Source organism: Lissotriton vulgaris, chromosome 6, assembly GCF_964263255.1.
Source record: "Lissotriton vulgaris chromosome 6, aLisVul1.2, whole genome shotgun sequence".
NCBI classification, from domain to species: domain Eukaryota; kingdom Metazoa; phylum Chordata; class Amphibia; order Caudata; family Salamandridae; genus Lissotriton; species Lissotriton vulgaris.
Window position 1 is genome coordinate 1,099,504,951 of NC_141694.1, and position 21,498 is coordinate 1,099,526,448.

The window sequence follows — 21,498 nt, forward strand, 5'->3', positions numbered from 1 at the left end:
AAATCCTTGCACCATGGAGCTCTGTAGTGTAAATACGGCTCATCTATGGTGTCACAAGCATGGTGCTATGAAAAGTGTTGCATCGCTGTTTTTGCTCAACAGTGCGCCATTTTTCATAATGAGGCCCTTACTTTATTTTTCTTCCGGGTAAGTTTAGGTGTTTCATGGTTTAAAAGTGTGGTTAATTGACTTCACAAATAATACTACTACACAGGATGCTTTGAGTAGAATGCTGAATAAATATCCTAGCATGATAATCACTCAATATTAAGGATACTTTTTCCCAAGTTACAAATACGTTAGTATTTCCAACTTAGCTGCAAGAGCGCACTATGTGCCCCCGTCAATGCTGTAAGAGAACAGGAGAGGTCTATCGACTTTAGTGGTGTTTGCGCTCTATTATCGATTTCTACAATGTTTTATCTGTACTGCTCAAAGTTCGCATGGTTAGTAAAAAGGTCATTAGAAATTGGTTGATCTCACAGCCCTGGCAACAAAGCCTGCTACGGTTATTATTGAATACTCTTAAGTATTGAGCCTTTTATTGACTTCATAACTTGTTATTGGTTTTTCCGCATTACTGTCAAGCGGGCCGAGGGCTGCAGTGCAGAGGCGCAACTAGAGTCAAATTTCGGGGGGGCTAAGAGAAAATTTCGGGGGGGGGGGGGGGCTGAATCTTTAGGCAATCGGCAAAGTCGAGCTGCAGGGGCTCTTAGAAGGGGTGAAACAACAAAGAAAGCCCCATTAACATGCACAAGGTCTTTTGAAGACCTGTGAAGGGCTTGGGTGCGACTGTGAGCGGGCCCGGGAAGTGTCTCATCCCGGGCTGCCACACACGATGGGGGGGGGGGGGGGCTGAAGCCCTTTGAGGCCAATGGGTTTTGCGCGCCTGCTGCAGTGTTAACATTGATGGACCAACAGGAGAGAAACACACATTAGATTCACCTCTGCAAGACCTATTAGTTTTGTCATTGTGTAAGACGCTTTGATTAAGACATGTTGTGCAGAAGCTCGTGGTGCTGCGCAGTATGTGTAAATACATGGGTAGGGGGCTGATTAAGCAGCACAAGGTAAAAGGAGGGTAAAAGGAGGGTGAAAGGAGGGGGAAAGGAGAGGGAAACAAAATAGACAGCAGGGGATGTCAGGGAAATATTAAGAGCAGGGTGGTGGGGTTAAACAGACTACTGGGGTGTGAGAGGAAAAACAGATGGTGTTGGGGACTTGTGGGAAGTGGACAGCAGGGGTGTGGTGGAGGGTGAGGAGACGGTGCAGTACCATGCACTCTCATAGAGTGGATGGCCAAATGCAATAAAAACTAAAGTACCTGGAGTGGGATGCGGCCAGTGGAAGGACACTAACCGCAAACAGGTAGCTGTGCTGGATCCAAGCTCCACGGCAGAGACAGAAGCAATGAGAAGAATGCAGAAGGAGGTAAGCAGGAGGCAGGAAGCAGGAGGCATGACCAATAAGAAGCAAGGAGACGTGAGTGAAGTGGAAACCAGCCAATGGAAAGTATTGGTTAGTAATGGGACGGCTCTAAGCCTGTTTTTAAAACTTTTTTTTATAACTATAGCTTTTGCTGACAGCACATGCGTGCTGTAGACGAAAACTAGGAATCAATCAATCCAATTTTATTTTATGTCAGCATAAAAAGACTTACAAACATGTTTCCCTAATAAAAAGAAGAATCCTTCATAACGAAATCTATATAACAACATTTCATACTTGTCTTCAGAAGAATATGATTCATTAAAATTCACCATACAGCAATGGAGATAAAATCTAAGCATTCCTTCATAGAGTACAGAATATAAAATGGCTCATTCATTCAATAAAACAGAAGAGAATGACAGTAAACGAGTTAAGAACCAGATATATGTTGTCACATAGTAAACAATTTCGAGATGGGGTATAGGGAGAACAAATATTTCACAGTCTACCGGATCATCACTGGTACAAGTTACGTTGAGCGATAATATACCCCCCAGCATTCAGGACTTATTGGAGTACCCTACACTTTTAAAATACTTCTTTTGCAACTTCACTCCGGGTACCATCCTCGACCAGAGTGCCGCTTAGTGTGAAATAAAAACAACATTAAAAAGCCCTGTGAAATAATTATCAGATGTAAATCTGCTGAGTGTTCACCAACTGGCAAACCCTTAGATATAAAGTGCCAGCAGTTATAAGGTGACTTGAGTGGTAAACATCAGACAATTAAAGTACAATTCATTTTCATACAATTTAGCACAGTTAAAGGGTTTGTATTGATATGAGGTTGGGGCATGCAATTCCATGCAAAGATACCTACAAGTGACATGAATGGCTCTGCTACTGCTTTATATTAAACTGCGGGCACTATTGGGTGTATGTGGGTGTATGTGGGTGTGGGGTGGGGGGTTGTTCTGCTACTGTCAGTTGCCTGACAGCCGTCCAAGTCCCCCAAAGATTGGCTGATACATTATTGAAAATATCCTCCCTATCTATCCTACAACATAACTCAGTCACATCTGTAATGCTGCAAATCCCGTATGATTCAAAGAGAGACTGTTGCCACCTAGATCTAATGGAAGTGTATTTTGAACAAGACAAAAGCAAGGGGATTATAGTATGCTCTCTCCCCCCTTCAAAGCAATTGCAGGGAGAGTCCTCCTTTATTTTGACGAGATATGACCTTGTTAGGAGTATCCCTAGTCTCCAAAATATATATCGGCCTTCTTTGGTTTGGCTGTATTTTATCTAGGTAATCTTTAAACCCCATACCAGTCCTAGACCTGAAATAAGCCATGTCAGGTTCCGGTATTTCAAAACAACAACTACACTGCTTTACTTCTTACCCTGATCTGATCTCTGTGCAACCCCTTGTTGGACCCACGCCCCTGTTTTTTTGGTACTTGATCTGCTACAGACGGTCCTTCAAGTTTACAGCTGGTGCATGCCCTCGGATTTCCGGTCTTTTGCATAGAGACCTACAGAACAATTTTTGATTACTTTTAGCACAAGAGGGCTCTGCATCTTCCCCATCAACTCTGTGGGAGGCGTTTAAGGTGGTGATCTGGGACGCTTGCATTGCAAAACAATCAGGTATTCTGAAGGTGATCTGTGGGCAGCTCACTAGATTGGAAACGGACATCCAATATCGAGAAATGGACTATATCACCTCAAAAAGTGTGGCCACTATGTCTGCCATTCAGGAGAAACTGACCGAGATCAATGAGGATGCCATTGGCGAGATGAAATACCTTGACCGCAATGCACGGGCACCCTCGATTTGTGCTCCCAGTTAGACTGGGAACCTGTGCCTGTAATTTCCAACCCGGCAACGCAGCTCATGTTGGAGAGAGCTTCTGTGCGCATGACGGTTTAGCCGTCCTGAGAGAGCCAGCTAAACCGTTAGGTGTGCTGATAACAGTGCAAAACACTTCCCCTAGTGCCTGTCATCCCCTGATCCCGCCCCCAAGCCTCTGCTCTTAGAGGAAAAAGAAAATGATAATAAACAAGGGTTTATTATTGTTTTATTTTTCATGTTTTTGGCTGCTGGCGGGGGGGGGGGGGGTGACGCTCCTCTGCCATAGTGGAGGAACCACCGCTGTGACACTGAACCCTCTATTTCTGATGCTCAGTGGCCCTACTGTTGTGGCCAGATGGGACCTTCTCTCCAAATTACAGACTAATTCACTTACATTTTTTACACCAATTTTACCATACCCCTCTACAGGTCCTCCATATGGGGCTGGTCACTGACACACTGTCTTCAATGAACAGCCTCACAAGCCTCCTTCTTACACCTCGCATGGAATGTCCGCAGGTGGTGGCTTTCTGGTCTGAAGTGTTCTCCACTGTGCATTCCATTACAGGCCATTCTCCGCCACACAGTCCACTGGTGGGTCTCTTGGGGTATGTACTGGTTGTACTCGTGGGGAACCACAGACTCACCGCCATGCTCCTTCTCTTGGCCAAGCGCATGGCTGTCATACATTTGGCCTGGCCCCACTATAGAGGCTTGGTTTAAGGATGCAACATTTTGTCAAGAACAATTATACCACTTTCTGGAACTAATGCCACTGCACTCCTGCCCCAAGGATATTTGAGATCCCCTACCTACCTTTCTAAGATGAAGGGATTCCCCCCTCACTGTAAATGGAGGCTAACCCTGGGACCAGCACTCAAACCCTCGGAACCTAAATACTTAAGTGCTATGTGCTCTGTTGAGTCCGGCGCCCCTGTGCCATGGAACTTACAATGCAACCACTTAGAAACATTGCACTCCAAGCCCAGATATCAGCGGTCCGATTAGAGGGGCACTCTTAACTTGAGGAGCATATCCTCCCAGTTGTGATACTTGAGGCCATTGGTGTACGAGAAATGAGCACATTGTTGTTGTGAACCTTATTGCTTAGTACTGTGCTCCTCCCACGTTTCCTCCCTGACCCTCCCTTTCTCCCCTCCCCTGCTGTTCTCACTCCCCTAGGGATATTGTTGTACTGTTGTTTATACCTAAATGCCAATAAAGAAATGTAAAAAAAAAATCTTACCATAGGAGGTACTAAATTGTACATTTCAATTTATCTCCTCCAATACTTTCCCTGAGGTTCTGCCGTCCAGCGCCTGAGATAACCATCTCCAATCTCTGTCAGTGCTTACTACTTGATCCTCAGCCACTTGACTCTGGAGTGAGCGATATATCACTCGCAAGATAAAATAAGACGTTGTGATATCAGATTTCCATTGCCATTGGGTAGTAGCTGGTTAATGGTCAACATTTTTCCTATGGTTGCCGATTTGTCACACCCTGTTTGCCACTGAGTCCCTTCTGCTGGGTGGATGAGATCTTCGGTGGATTTACTGCTCCCTTCTGTGGTATATTCTTTAGGCGGTAGCATACATGGAGAATGGTCCAGATGTTGGAGGATTAGTATGCCATTATTACTAAAGGCAAACTCGACCGTGGAGATTAAGATGTTTCTGAGATCGCCATGACCTCCCCTTGTTTTCTAGTCGCCCTTTATCAATGTCATTAGATTTGATGACTTGTACCGCTGAGACCATGTGAAAGTGATTCAATAGACAGCCTCGATTAATGGGTTAAAGCTGTTTAGATCTGGGAATACATCAATATATACATAATGAATCATCACTTCTCTTACTTTATTGTCAAGAAGACCAGGCGAAGGTGTACAGTGTAGTTCTTAATGTTTGCCCCTGGTACTGGTTGTCCCCAGATGATAGGAGATTCCAAAGGTGCTGGAGTAGTGGAGTGACATTGGCAAATCAGCCCACTTGCATTTTCATTGCAGTGTTTGAGGTATTCTTCCCTTTTGAACCACGTGAAGTCTCAGAATCTATCGAAGGACGTTGAAGATACGAATTTGTTCAAATTTTCATGATACTGCACCACTTGTAAGATTTGTTTTAAAGAGCAAATAAACTTTAATAATAATGACACAGAATGTATATCTAGTGCACAATGGAGCTCTACATGTGTCAAGAAATTCCATGAAATTGACTTGCATGGGGCGAAACATTCCAGTGAAGCACGCAGTGCATAGAGTTCCACTGCGAACTGATTTTGCACTTTCTGTATATTTCTTGCAGTGGGCGAAATTCTGTGATTGATGTTTAATTTCGCAGGTTTTGTGGAATTTCAGAGGCTCCCCCCCACCCCCCTTCCCCAAACTGGAAAACCCTCTGCAACCCATAGCAACAATTTTCATTTCATTACGCGTGAAAAAAACAGCTTGGTGCATTTTTTTCGCTTTGCATTCTATGAAAAAAGTGGCCCAAGCAGGTATGTAAATGATGTACATGCCACTTGTGGGAAAGATTTAATTTGACCATCTATTTCCTCTAAGTTAGTCATAGTGAGTACGCACTCAGCGTCATTTTGTGTGTGTAACCAACCGTGGTTATGTGGCAACCACTGATGCAGAATATAAGCATGTTGGCGCTGGTTCTCGTCTCACTTCCCAGTGTATACACCTTGAAAGCATGCTGCATTGACCCGCTCAACATTTGCAAGTTTTTAACCGACCTTTCTTTACTTACAGCTATGTGGTGTGGGCTCTTCTGGTTTACAACAAAACCAACAACGCCACCTTGACAGACCATGTCATTGAGGACAGACTCACAAACAACAATCATAGCGTTCCGGGTGGACTGGTGCTACGGAACGTAAATGTACGAAAAATTGGTAAGCAAATCGAAGAACGGCGATCCATATTCGTATGCTTCCCACATTCATTTTTTTCTCTTATATTTTACACATAGCTCTCCTACCCAAGCTAAAGTTACAATTTTTATTTCTGAAATAAACCTTTCATGGATGACCACCTAATGAGCCCTCCACCTTAAAACTTCCTTAAACTCGAGTTAACTAAATTCAGTTAGCGGTACCTTTTCTCTAGGAAACCATGTAGTTTGTTTCCATCTATATCATCCAGCTTGAATTGTGTGCCGGGTCTGTAGGATATGGTTTAGTTCATGGGATTTTTCCGTTGCTACATTCCTAATACCCCTGCGAGTCCATAGGGCCAATGTCAAGCATGTCCACCATGGTCACATCCAACCTCCAGTCCTTTGTCCAGAACCTTGTTTTCTCCATGTAGTAGTTCCAAAACCAGTGCGGTAGCAACTCCCGACTAACAAAGCTGCATGTTTTGATTCCACTTCAGTCCTCTTTCTTCCTCCTCCGCCCTATTCTTCCTGTCTATCTCCCTCTTGCAAGCTCTTTTTATACTTGCTTTCTGCCCTTTTCACTGCTTTACTCCCTATTCTGCATGTCTTGCTTTTGCTCCAGCTGAATGTGCAATGGTGGAAAATAAGTCAAGATCCCAAAATTGAGTGCCTGTGCCTGTCATCTTCAACCACCAGCAAAAATAATGTACTGAAAGCACACCGCTACCCCAGTTTGTCACCTCAACAGCTGCTGATTCATATCCCAAAAACAGGGTTCTTTTCAAACTTCTAGTGCTTGTACTCATAGCTGTCAAGGGATCGCATTGCTACCCCTGCAGGTGGTTAATAGGAGCTGGAAATTCAAGCCAACAAAAACTGTGTCCGGTGCTCCCACACCCGGGAAAACCAGGTGTAAAACACAGGCCCATTTGTGATCGGGTGGAGCAGAATTTCTCAAGCAAGTCCAATGGATTCCTCAACTGGGTGTGCGTTCCATAACAGATATAGAAATCCAGTGGAGGCATAGCCTGCTCACATTTGGATGAGAATTAATATCCATAGACTGATGTCTCTGTCTCCGCATTACACTCTCGGGTATTAGCATGGGTAGATGGAGCAAGGGTCACAGAAGCAGGTCCCTCGAGCAGGTTTTTAAGGGCTGAAAGCAGCAGCATGCTCGCATGACCATGGTCCCCACTATTTATGCTGTGAACTGGTTCAGCATTAAAAGTTGGGTTGGGTGGACTCTTGCCTGTCTCGAGGTAAGGTGAGACTTGTAATTTGTATTGCGTCAAACCTTATTTTAGCTTCCTTTGGTTTTTTGCAGTGGCGTCACAATAGTGATATGGTCCATAATGCAAGCATAGACAATGAGCCTCCAACCTCTGGTTTGGCAGTAAATGAAAACATTAATAACTGGGTTGCCCATGACCGTTCTTAACCCTAGGGCTGATGCCACTTCATCTGCAGCATTATGTATAGCTACTCCCTGCTTTGGTGAAACCTAAGTATGTTCTGGAAATTAATTGAACTATATTTCTCAGGAATTCGATACTCATTTACTCGTGCACAGTAGTATATGTTGGCACTCCATCACCGACTATGAGTGCTGCTGACTCTGCCACTCTTATGACTTCCACATGACCAAGATACTTCAAAACTTCCCCCAGTGTTTAATTTGTGCCGGTGGGTGCATGTGATGGGACATCAGACTTTGACCCAGAGCAAGAAAGAGAAAGGCAGATAAGGGAGAAAGGAGGAGAAGAAATATAGAAACATTGTGCCAAAGGGAGAAAGTAGGGATTAAAACACAATCTGCAAAAATGGAATAAAGAGTCAGGAAATGTAGGGTGTGGAAAAAAGCTGCCTGAGATGGAATCAAGACTAGACAGCTTTAGTATTCTGAACGATGCCCCGGCATTGAGCATTGTCAGCGGTGGGTATCAAAGAAAAACTTTGGGTGCATATTTTTTATTTATTCATTTCGTTTTACAAAGTAAGCATTGGCTTCCAACCAACATGGACACAAATATACGGCTCTAATCGTGCATGCTGGTAGAATGGAATACGTAAACAGTAACATACACTCCAAAGATGTCAGTGTCACTGTGCTTGAACGAGTTTTAGAAGAACATACAGTCCATCTCAGAAGATACCACCAAAAAAGAGGCCACATGCACCTGCAATTTTCATAAGATCTTGGTGGTGTTTGAAAATGCCAGCCTAGCTTGTATTTTTTAAGTCATTACCATCACATAGGATCCCACAGTGAATCATCAGCAGTGAGCCGGCTGGATGCATTCCGCTTTATCGACTGTTAAACATAGTATATCACACTCGGTAAGCCAATGGCCTCTGTCTCATTTTTGGAGCTTAGGATCTAAAAGCTTGATTGAACAATGCATTCTTCACATCATTTTTTAACTTTCCACTGTTGTATCTTTAGTTTAGCTTTTTCCATTACAAATTTAAGAATACAAATGCAAAATCCATAGCACAAACGAGGTCATTGTGAGCTACTCACACTTGCCATGGAGCAACTTGAGAGCTTTGGTGTAGTAATATTATAGAGAAGCGATTCTTGATGTTTTTACTGCTGTGGAACCCCACTAAATCAGAAGTGCAATCCAGGGATCCCAACTGAGTCATTATTGGAATATGGGGACCGTCAACCTAAAGAATTTCTATCACTTGAACTTCACAACAACACACAAAAGTACAAATCAATTTGCACACCACACAAATGCCCAAGTATTGGAATATTTAGTGTCATTCACAATCAAATATGGAAACGTTTACAAAAGTACAATTTTGCTTCATTTATCTATACTTTATCACTTTTAATGTATTAACTCTAATGTTATTTAATTTTGTAAATTTTGTACAGTCATGGACCCACTGAAGAGGCTTCATGGACGCCCAGGGGTCCCTGTACCACAGGTTAGGAACGATCAGAGGATCAGGAGGTAGTGGTCATGAAATTTAGCACTCTTTAGTCTGTTGTGACTACGTAGGCACACGGTATAAACACAGATGCAACAGTGGACTGTACCCGTGTCGTTAAATTCTAGAAACACATTGGTGCTGTCCTGATAATGTACAGCAGTTGTGTCAAAAAGTGTCCATGCTGTCCCATTAAATGTGTAGCTGACCTGTTCAGAAAGGCCAGCCTTTAAAACACTGCACTCCTGCTTAGAAGTGCGAAATACCACCCGTTTACAGAACAAAATCCAAGGGACAAGATATGTTGCCTAGTGGAAACTTTATAATCTGTAGTATCAGGGTACAGGGTAAAATGCTTATAGTACAGCATCCTGTCTTAGAAGTACAGGAACTCTCCCAGTATAGTATGCATGCTAAGCAGGGTCAGTGCTGTCTCAATCAAGAGCATGAGAACACTGCTGATTAGTTCTTGTCTGGCCCCAGTGTAGTATGTCAAGATGTTGCAGTAATGTCTACTTCATTGTATTACAACCCTGCTGGAGACTGTGCCTTTAAATAGTACCCTTGCTGAGAAGTGTTCTCTCTACTCTATTAAAGCAGAGCAGCCCCAGCGATCAGTAAGACAGAAAAAATAATAGCTTGCCTTGTGATAAGGGGCAGACTGTCCTTTTCAATACTTACCAATGAAGAAGCTCAGTGAAGTGGTAAAATCATCAGCTCTGCAACCACAAAGACCTTAGTTGCAGTGCTTAGACCTCATCAAAGTTTGTAACCCTGGTGATATTGCTTTTTAGATGCGGGGTGAGTCAAGACCTTTAGATTTTTCTAGAAATATATACATATATAAATATATATTGACAAACATACGTGGAATCAAGACACACAAGATTGATCCCGTGCAAATATACCCAGTCGGAGATGCTACCCAAAGATATCATGGCAGAAACTTAAGATACAATCACCATTAAGTACACACTATGCTGCAATGTCTGCTCAATTGTTTGGCATGTTTTTTTTTAACTTTTTCACCACCATTATGCTTTACATGTGCATTAACATTTAGTATTTTCTTTATGTTCATTAGTGTGTCACTTTACTGTACCTTTAAATGCCACTGTAATGGAGGCGGAGGTCATGTGACCAAGACCAAGGACTGGTTGAAACGCCTCGTCCTTGTCTGCAGCTTTGAAAATACATTTCCTGCAAACCTTGATCGTGCGGGCTCGAGTGATCTTCATTATCGGATTTCTTATCCTTGGAAATATATATATATATATATATATATATATATATATATATATATATATATATATATATATATATATATATCCAAAGAATCCTCTCGTTTTCGATCAAGGATGACAAGCCACACCATCAGGTACTTCAGAAGGTAGTTTATTTGGGCATAAACGACGCGTTTCGAGCTCACGGGCTCTTGGTCACATGACCAGCATTTTTTCACTCATGTATATATACTGTTGCATTATCATGGAAAGGGAAGAAAGATCTCCATGTTTACAAACATCACACGGAGATCCCTTTAAAAGCAATGCATTTTATCTCAGCAGAAACAGAAACTCAAAGAGTATCTTAGTTAATGCATTTTCCCAATTGTTTGGTTTTTTTTTTTTAAGTTTGAAGTTTATTAAGGAATGAGATTAGCAAAGCAGTACAGTAGTACAGGAAGAAACAATCATAAGTTATAAAAACACAACTTTTTCTCTTACATTACAGTGGAATTATTCATGAAAAATAACGTAAAGAAAACAATGTATATTGAAGAGATGCAAGAATATTGAGGAGAAGGGAAAATCATTAGAAGTAAAAATCGTAGAAATAACAATAAGAAAACATAATGTGCATCGATAGATTCATATATATTAAGACTAAACATTCAAGGTGGTTTTTGAACTTCGACATTGCGTAATGGAGAAGTGGGAGGTGGTCTGGAGAACTGGGATAGGTATTCGGTAAGGGGTATCCATAGTAGGTCACGTTGAATTGCTAGGGAAATAGGGGATACAAAATTTGTGTCTAGACGATGGTTAAAACACACTGCGTTCCACCATGCAGTGAAGGAAACATCATTAGCCTGTTTCCAATGTGATGTAATATGATGAAAGGCTATGGCAATCAGGAGGTCCAGTAGTTTGAGTTTGAGGTGAGATCCAGGAAGATCAGGGGAAAGGGAACCCAGAAAAATATGAAGGATGGAAAAGGGATGAGTGATATTGAAAAGTTTTTGGATTTGAGACCAAACTAAATGCCAGAAACGGAGAATGGGAGGGCATTCAAAGAGCATGTGTTTCAAATCAGCTATAGGACAAGAACATGACCAACAGGTGGAGGGAGTGTCTGATGAGAAAGATGACAAAATAGAGGGAGTGTATAATGTACGATTGTATATAAAAAATAAGGTTTGGGTAGTATTAGCAGCTCTAGATGTTTTGTGAATTTTAGACCAAATCTTATCCCAAAAAATAGGGAGCCACTCTTGAGACAAGTCTTTTTCCCAAGCCAGCTCAACCTTAGATTTAGAGCGTTCAGTCGACGATTGTAGATTTTTATATAGAAAAGAAGCAGAGGGAGATTGGTCAAGGGCATTAGAGATGGAAAGATGAGGTATAGGAATAGAGTTGGTGGAGGGAAGATCGGAGAGATATTGGAGAAGGGAAGGAATCAGCGATAAATATTGTTTACGAGAAGAGGAAGGTAGTGAAAATTGTTCTTGAAGAAGGTGAAAGGGGAGAGGATCGGTATCAGAAAGAAGTTGAGAAATCCATTTTAAACCACGAGAGTGCCAAGATTTCCAATAGAGAGAGCGGTTGCGAATTTGAAGATGTTTGTTATGCCAAATAGGTTGAGTGTGAAGAGAAGAAGTAGAAGGATAAGAAGATAATAAGTAGGGCTGGAGAAGGGAGCGAGTGCGAGAAATTATAGGGGACCGAAGAGAAGAAACATTAGAGGAAAAGGAAAGAACTTCATTGAAGTCATAGGGATGGAGGAAGGATGATTCTAGCGTAAGCCATAGTGGAGGATAGTACGGAAGATCTGAAGTGAGCCAGCGTAGAGCTTGTTTTAAAGAAAAGGCATTATGATACGCTTTAAAATTGGGGAATTTGACCCCACCCATAGATTTGTCTCTCTTCAAAACTGAAAGAGCTATTCGAGATCTTTTTCCTTTCCATAAAAATTTCAACAAAATAGAATCTATGGACTTGAAGTAATGATTTGGGATATGAATAGGAGTCATAGAAATGGTGTATAAAACCAAAGGCGCCAGCATCATTTTTATGGAGTCCAATCGTCCCCACCAAGAAAGAAAGAGAGGATTCCAACGTGTGGTAGAATTGGTGATCTTAGTAGAAAGAGAATCAAAGTTAAATTTGAGGGTATCAGAAAGGCGAGGGGCGAACCAGACACCCAAATATTTAATCTTAGAAGGTTGCCAGGAGAAACCAGAGGTGTCGAATAGATGTTTGAGGCATAATGGGTTCAGGGGGAGTATTTCACATTTGTCCGTATTTAGTTTATAACCAGATACAATGGAGAAAGCAGATACTTGATTGAGGAAGGAAGGTAGAGTTGTTTGAGGGTCGGAGCAGTAAAATAAAATATCATCCGCGTAGACCGATAATTTGATCTGTTGTTGGGGGCCATATTGAAAACCAGAAATGTGCTCATCTCGTCTAATTTTAGTTAAGAAGGGTTCTAAAGCTAGGATAAATAAAAGAGGAGATAGAGGACATCCTTGACGAACCCCTCTTCGAAGAGGAAAATAATCAGAAGTAATACCGTTGGCAAAGATGGAGGCATGGGGGCTGGAATAAAGTAAAGAAATGAGAGAAATGAATTTAGGTGGAAAACCAAACCAACGAAGAGCTTGAAACATAAAATCCCATCCTATTCTATCAAAGGCCTTTTCGGCATCGAGAGAGATGGCAGCCAAAGGAGATGGAAGAGAGGACGCTTTATTTAAAATGTTAAAGAAAACACGAGAATTGTCGGACGATAAGCGACCTTTAACGAAACCGGATTGTTCCGGACCGATAAGTTCTGGTAATAGAGGATCGAGTCTAAGGGCTATAATTTTGGCGAAGATTTTATAATCAGTGTTTACCAGAGAGATTGGACGATAATTTTTACATAACGTATGATCTTTATCTGGCTTGGGTATGAGACAAATTAACGCTTCCTGAAAAGATCCCTGAGAAGATCCAGATTGGACAAAGGACTGAAATAATAGTAAAAGCTTAGGGAGGAGAAGGGAAGAGAAATGATTGTAAAACTCAATAGTAAAACCGTCTGGCCCTGGAGCTTTGCCTTTTCGGAGAATGGAAACCGCATGCGAGATTTCAGAGGGGGAAATATCCAGCTCCAAGGATTGAAAATCTACATGAGAAGATTGAGGGGAGGGGATATCTTGGAAATATGATAAAAGGTCATCAGGGGCAGGGCTAGACTCAGGAGTGTATAAAGTTTGGTAAAATGAGACAAACTGAGCTAATATATCTTTGTCTTTGAACAGAGAAACACCGGCTGAATCCAGCAAGGACTCAATCTTTGTTCTTTCTTTGCGTATTTTTAGGTAGTTAGCTAGAAGTTTGCCCATTTTGTTTTGACCTCCATAATAGCGGGAGTTACATTTAAGAAGAGAGTTGGAAGCTGCGTTAGTAGTAAATCTATTGAATTCAATTTTGGCAGAGATAAGTTCACGAAGTGAAGATTCAGAGGTAGAATTATAATATGTATATTCTAGTTTCTTTATTTTATCCAAAATTTGAGTTGACTTGAGAATCGACTGTTTTTTCTTTTGAGAGACAAAATTAATGATAAATCCTCTAGCAGCTGCTTTGAAAGAGTCCCAAACATTGACAAAGGAAGACTCAGGGAGGTGATTTAGTGTAAAAAATTCAGAGGCAAACTCTATAAATTTAGTGGTGAAAATGGGGTCTAAAAGTAGAGAATTATTGAATCTCCAACGTCCCGAATGAGGGGAGAAGGGAATGAGGTCAATATCAACAAAAACGGGGGCATGGTCTGAAATTAGAATGGAACCTATTTCTGAATGAGTGACTAGTTGTGCTAGGGATTTACTGAGAAACAAATAATCTATACGAGATTGAGAATGATGGGTGGGGGAATAAAACGTGTATTCTTTAAGGTCAGGGTTACATAATCTCCAAATGTCAACTAGAGCATAGTTTTGAATCGAGGCACTAAACTGGGAATGCATCTTGGAAGGGATAAATTTTACTTTGGAATTTCTATCAAGGAAAGGGTCTAGGACTTGGTTGCAATCACCACCGAAAATAACATATTGTTCATTAAGAGTAACTAATTTATCAGAAATAGCAGGCCAAAACAATTTATCAACACCTGTAGGAGCGTAAACATTAAAGATAACAATAGGTATTTTATCAATAAGGAGCTTAGTAATAACCCAACGTCCACTATCATCATGTTCTTGAGTAACAACAGAAACATTTAACTTCTTATGACATAAAATAACAGTACCATTTTTCTTACCTAAAGCAGGAGAATGGAAAACATGTCCTACCCAGCATCTTTTAAGTTTAGTAGCTTCTGCATCAGAAAGGTGGGATTCTTGTATTAGAGCTACATCGGCCTTGAGCCTAGCCAGGTGGGTGAGGACGCGCTGACGTTTAATGGGGTTATTTAACCCTTTAACATTCCAAGTAACTACTCGGAATTTACAAGATTAGTAAAATGATATGAGGTAAGATATAGTAAGAGATAAGTGAAAATGTGAAGTAAGGTAAAGTAAAAATGCGAAAAAATATGAGATAGAAGAGAAAAAGAGCAAGAGAGAATATAGATGATAAAGTAGAGGAATAAAGAGAAAGAATTGAGTAAGGAAAGAGAAGAAAGAAGTAATAGAAAAGAGATAGCGATGAGGACAGAGAGAAGCAACATCGTAACTAACAACGAATAAATCAAGAGAGTTGAGGGATGACGACGCCAGAAGAGGACGACATCAACAACGGAAACTCACATCGTCGAACACCGTAGGAACCAGCGAAGGAACAAATGAATGGAAGCACGGATACACCGGGATGGAGAGACATAAGGTTGGGATCTGTGAAGAGATAAAAATTGGAAAGAACATTAGGCGTACATATGAAGAATGAGAGAAGAAGAGTACCGGAGAAATTGAACAACGAGGGCAGAATGTAGAAATATAGGAGGCAATCAGTAAAATACAAACATTAGAAACAAGAAACGACAAGGGACTTGGAGGGAGACAAGTCTAGAGAGCAAGGTAAAACAAAGATGATTAAACAGGTCTTGCAGTGTCCATGTTAACAGTCTCATGACGACGAAGAAATTCCTCCAGGACGAGTGGATCTTCGAAAGTGGTTGTTCTGTCTTTGTAGGTCACCTTGAAGAGACATGGATGAAGCAGTCCATAACGAGCGCCAAGATCTCTCAAACGCGGTCTTAAATCAAGGAATTGCTTTCGACGATCAGCTGTGACTTTAGCAACGTCTTGAGATAAGTATAGCCTGCGACCCTCCCACATAATTTGTTTTTTAGTCTTTGCTGCTGATAATACTTGGAGAAGATCTGTGTATTGGAGGAACAGCATGATGACTCCTCTGGGCTTGGTGGAGACTTTAGGGCCGAGACGGTGCGCACGTTGAATATTAAGAGAGGTGGAAGAAGGAAGGTCCAAAATTTTTGGCAAAAATGTTTGGAAGAAAGCTGTCGGATCGGATCCTTCTGTAAGTTCCGGAAGATTATAAAGGCGGAGGTTATTCCTTCTATTACGATTTTCCAACTCTTCCGACTGTCGTTTCAAGATTGAAATATCCTTTTCCAAAAGTGTAATTTTTGCACAGGAGGTTTGAAGAGATTCTGTAGATTGTTCCACCAGTAAAACCCTTGATTCCAGAGTAGACCATTTGTCGTGAAGGAATTGTAAAGTTTTAGTCGTTTCAGCCATGAAGGGTTTGAGTGCACGAAGTTCCTCCAGAATAAGATCCATTGACGCAGAATGCGCCGAGGAATCCGGAGATGGAGGGTCTTTTTTCAGACGTTTGATTGAAGCAGGTTGAAGAGGCTTATTAGGTGTAGCCGATTTAGGAATTGCGCCTTGAGCTGTGGACGGTTTGACAGGAACAGAGTCATCCATGACGTGAGACGCAGAGTCAGAGTCTGAGGAAAGCTGTGGTTTAGCTTTGGGGGCTGTAAGCTTAAGTTGTCGAAGCTTCCCCATAAATAACGGGAAAAAGAAGTGTATTAAGACCACAACTTGCGTAGGAGTGCAGAGAATAAGCACAATGTTCTTCCACAAAAGTTTTTATATTGCCTTCTCAAAGAAATAAGGAAGATTATATAGGAAAAATATCACCTCATGTCAAGGAAAGCGCATAATGAAATGGTGGCTGAACTGCAGAGTCAATGTAGAGCAATGCGACAGAATATTGTGGAAAGGAAGTTCACATACACGAGGAACTAGCATTCAGTTAGGAGAGAAGAAAATACCTCATCGTTTTCTGTCACAGAGCTAGTAAATACACTTTACAAATGAGGTGGTAAAGTGGTGAAGAGGAGGCAAGAAAAGCAAGAGTCCGGTGCTTGTAATAACCGCGTTGCATTCATGGCAGTGAAAAAGCGGCGTTTTGAGGAAAGGAGCGTTGCGCACTTAGAGTGGCGAAAATGGCGGCCGCTGACGAGCGAAGCGCGTCGCAGATGTTATAATCTGACACCGCCGGTTGCGAGGAGAGCAGATTAGTTCCCCCTGCTCACCTCATGTTCCGGCGGCGGATTCCAGCGACAGCGCTCGCATTTGGTCAGGAAACGCGGAGAAAATCGCCGGGTCCGGTGGACGGCTGACGGAGCTCCGAGATCAGTCCGCCATCTTGTACGGCGTTCAAGCCACGCCCCCAATTGTTTGGTTTTAAAGAAAAGATATATAGTAAATGATAACATAACATTTCAAGTAAACAATGTCACGTTTCAAAAATGCTCATTAAGGGTGTAGTACCCATGGTATGTTTACAAAAAAGAACAGGTTGTAAAGCTAGGAGAAATTAAACAGGGAGGGATGAAAAATTATAGTTAGAGAGAGGATATAAATATATCTATAAAGACTAAGATCACTTGGGTATAGTACCCTCTGTAACAACATCTGGTGTATTCCAATCTCATTTCATTCATGTTAAAGTAAGTGAAAAAAGGAAGCTATGTTCTATGTCTAGTCAACAATGTCATATAGTGAAAACAAAGGTGATTTAACTCTACCCTCCCCTAGAAAGAGAAATGGGAGAAGGACCTCGTGCTCATAGTTGTATCTATATCCAAGTGAAGCAGTGGTGCTCATAGCAATACTTTCTATCAGTGGTTTGTCGCTTCATATCAAGACGAGGTCTTATACTCTAGGGAGAGGAAAAAGTGAAAACAGAACATATTAGTACATTGAAATCAACTGTACATTTACATTTAAGAGACAGCATAGCGATCTTCACGAAGTCATAACTTTCCAAACTTACAACCTGTTTAGAATTTTTAAAGATAATAAAACCTATATTCAGCAAGGAACCAAACAAATACTGAAAAACAAACAATATCGGTTAAAAAGACATAATTGAAGAGATATGTCATGAAATCAGAGTACCTTAAGAGGGAGGCTGGGAAGCCTGCCGAACAGTAGTTTATAAATGTACATACATTTCTTCGTCAATATTCATCCCAAAAGGAAAGATACACCCTGCCTGTAAAATGAATTTGGACTCTGCTCTGCGTAACGCTGTCAGACGATCCCCTCCTCTGATATGTTTGGGGATAGAATCCAGTGCGAAAAATTTCGCCTTGGTCCAATCTCCATCATGGTATTGGTGGAAGTGTTTGGCCGTACTGTATGCAAAGTCCTTGTTGGTGATTGCACGCCAGTGCTCCAAAATTCGCTTTTTCACAGGGAAAGTGGTTGAGCCTATGTACCATTTGCCGCAAGGGCAGGTCACAACATAAATGACATGGTCAGTGGTACACTGGATGTTTTTAGTTATTTTCCATTTCCTTTTTATTCTTTTGAGCTCGACCTCCCTTACGTTTGAGCTGTGGCTGCAGGCCTTGCACTTCCCACACTTAAAGAACCCACCTTTTGCTGACAGCCAGGTCTTCTTTCTTTCTAGGTGACTCTGTACTATTAAATCTTTGATAGACTTTCCTCTCCTATAGGTGATGGAGGGATGTGGATCTAGCCTTTCTTTTAGTACCTTGTCTTGTAAGAGGATGTCCCATCTTTTCCTTATGATCTGGCTGAAAGCTGAGGACTGGGTATTGTAGGTGGTTATCAGTCTTATAGGGGCTTTTGCGTTGTGGGGACTGGCTCTGGAGTCTTTAAATAATGCCTTGTTTCTCTGGATGAGGGCTACTCTATCTTCGCCTTTTTTCAACATATTGGCGTGGTAACCTCTCACTTTGAACCTATCATGCATTATTTTCTTGTGTTCCTGGTACTTCTCTTCGGTGCTGCAGTTCCTCCTGGCGCGTAAAAACTCGCCAAAGGGGATATATATATATATATTTTTTTTTTTTTCACGCAACCCTCTTCATCCATTGGTTTCCTGTGTTACATCAAGCTTTGGGTCAGTCAACTTCAGCCATTGACTAATTTCACCGTGAGTGACACAAGTCTGCTCTTTCATAAGGAGCACATCCACATACAATGCAGTTGCCTTAAATGTAGGGAAACATGTGCTTTCTGAGATCACAACAGATTTTGTCTTTCAAGATTTCTTTTTCATATTGTTAACTCCTCCGAGAATAAAGTGGGAAAGGATGTTGTGTTCTACTAACACACAGCAATAATTAAATACTTATGAATGAACTTTACAAATATTTCAAAATAAATTACTTGAGGGAAAGGGGAGAGGGAAAACAAAAGAGGATGGCAAGGAAGATTAGGAGACAAATGTCGGCTTCAATTACTTTCAAGAACTTTATATAATAGAAATATTCTTAACGCAGATTATGATGAATTTTGAATTGATTTTTAGAAAATCTTCGCTTTAACTTGTAAAATTCATAAATTGTCTCTAGGTAAAAAAAAAAGAATGAAATTACATTACTTAAAGTACGGTTAAAATACAGTGACACACTGAAGACATAAAGTTTAAGAAAGGAATTCAAGGCTTCCTGCCACTTTGATAATATGAGCAACCTTCTCTATGAAGAACCGCAGTATTAGTTTACATCCTTATTTTACATTTTAACAATTCGGAGCAAAGTAGGTTAACGAAGAAATAATTTTAGACAATTAGAAATGTGCTTTTGTGACCCTTAACAAGCTTGTGTTCTTTTTCCACTCAGAGCAATGTGCAGCAGATGAAAGTCCTCCGTTATATGTGTGGCCGGCAACCAAACCAAATGAGACCCCAACTATTCCGTGCTTTGGCAGTTTAATCCACACAGCCTCAAGGAGGTGGTAAGAGCTGTTGTCCTTCTGCATTCCTTCATGTCAACCACTTCATTATGCTCTTCATTGTTAGGTCTCGCCAATAAACAATACAGACTTAAAGTCGCTTCATTCCTATGCTTGTGTTTGTCCCGCCCAGGGAGAATTTCAGTCTCACGGTGTTTTGCTTCGGTGAATTGTATCCTTTCTCCCGTGATGTAAGGGAACTATTTTTCCTTCTGAACCCCATGGGAGTGCATCACTGCCCTCGCTCTGTCTCCCACCTCCTCCATTTTTTATTCATTTTAGTTTTTGCAAAGGCTAAGCAGCTGTTCGCTGCTACCGGACTGCTATTGTTAGCTGATTTGCACCACATCTTGTAGTGTACCCTTGTTTTGTTATTATTTTTTAGTTATTTTTGTGAGGGTCTGGCAGTTGCACACTGCTCCAGGAACACTCAGGTTAGTCGCACACATGGTTGGGTCAGGACCAGGCCCCAGGTTAAGACCAATAGTTGATCCCCAGGAACCAACATATTCACCCATTCCTTTAGCCAATCCTGCTATCTCAAAGGATATCTCTCTGATGACATCTCAAATGACATCATTGATGACCGCCAATCATGCTGTGGCACTCAAACTTTAGAGTACTGACACGTCCAAATCCTTCCTGAGGTTAAGTTTCTTCTTTTTCCATAGTTTCCTCCACTTTCCAGTAGTGGTGATGTGATGTATATTTGGAATGGCCAGATTACCTACTGCCCAAGGCTTCAAATGAAAATTATGATTTAACAATAATTTCAGGATGTCAGTTTTTCCTTATCACCAATTTAGACACTGCATTCTCTGCCTCAAATAGATCTAAAAGAATAAAACTTAATTTCTTATATATAATTTTACATATTTTTTTGGAGTCATTATGTGAAGATTCATCTAACAGTGCCAAAGATATAGGCAAGTCAAAAAATGCTTTCCCTATGGAAACATGGTTCTAGTTATAACTACCTATATGTTATGTTCGTCTTTCCAGGAGGACTCTGGGAGTTTCAGATGAGGTTTGTGGTCTCTCTCTCTCTCTCTCTATATATATATATATATATATATATATATATATATATATATATATATATATATATATATATATATATATATATATATATCAAAACAAAGGGTCCTGCAATGCGTCTCCTCGCACCACCGTGGAACAGATCACCAAAACTCCAAAATAAGATTTAAGATGTGGCTTTATTTTTCCTCGCCATCGGGGAGTTTCAGATGAGGTTTGTGGTCTCTCTCTCTCTCTATATATATATATATATATATATATATATATATATATATATATATATATGCGCACACACACACATACACATATATATATACCCACAACCCACCACTTCCCCAGGGCTATAACTAAAGTGAATAGGGGGGGCCACGTAGACTCCTCGAGACCCAGATACCACCACCCCCCCCCCGGAGCTTATGTTAAAATGTATGGGGTAGTGTGCGGACCTCCTGGGCCCTGGGGACCACCTCCACTTCCTGTGGGCTATAAATGAAAGGAATAGGGGAGCTGCGTGAACCCCCCCCCCCTTCCCCGAGCCCAAGAGACCACTACCTCCCCAGGGCTACAATTAACATTAAAAAAGGGGCCACGTGGCACCCCTCCTGAAGCCAATAATGGCCCTGGGGACATGCATCTCCCAGGGCCAGCTCCTGCTATGTCCCTGGGTGCACACATCAGGACATAGCTATATTGATTTGTGTTTGATGTGAGCTGTGACAGCTCCCACCAAGCCAAAGCAAACACTCTGGTTCCAGCAGGCGGGAGCAGGTCCCCCAGGGCCGGTTCTCTATCTCCCAAGGTGCCCACCCTCAGGCATAGCAGTTTTCTTTTGCTTGGCAGGAGCTTTAACAGCTCCTGCCTAGTGAGAGCAAACTATAAGTCTGTTCTCAGCC

General features: G+C 41.5%; 1 protein-coding gene across 3 annotated transcripts in view; it reads left to right on the top strand.

Annotated features, from left to right (window-relative positions):
* ADGRG6 (adhesion G protein-coupled receptor G6) overlaps positions 1-21,498 on the top strand; it is a 653,874-nt gene that overhangs the window by 428,774 nt on the left and 203,602 nt on the right. For all 3 annotated transcript variants that reach the window (XM_086927164.1, XM_086927162.1, XM_086927163.1), the window contains 2 exons: positions 6,048-6,190; positions 19,456-19,570. In XM_086927164.1, the coding sequence (XP_086783290.1) occupies positions 6,048-6,190; positions 19,456-19,570 (258 nt within the window). The remainder of the gene's footprint in view (positions 1-6,047; positions 6,191-19,455; positions 19,571-21,498) is intronic.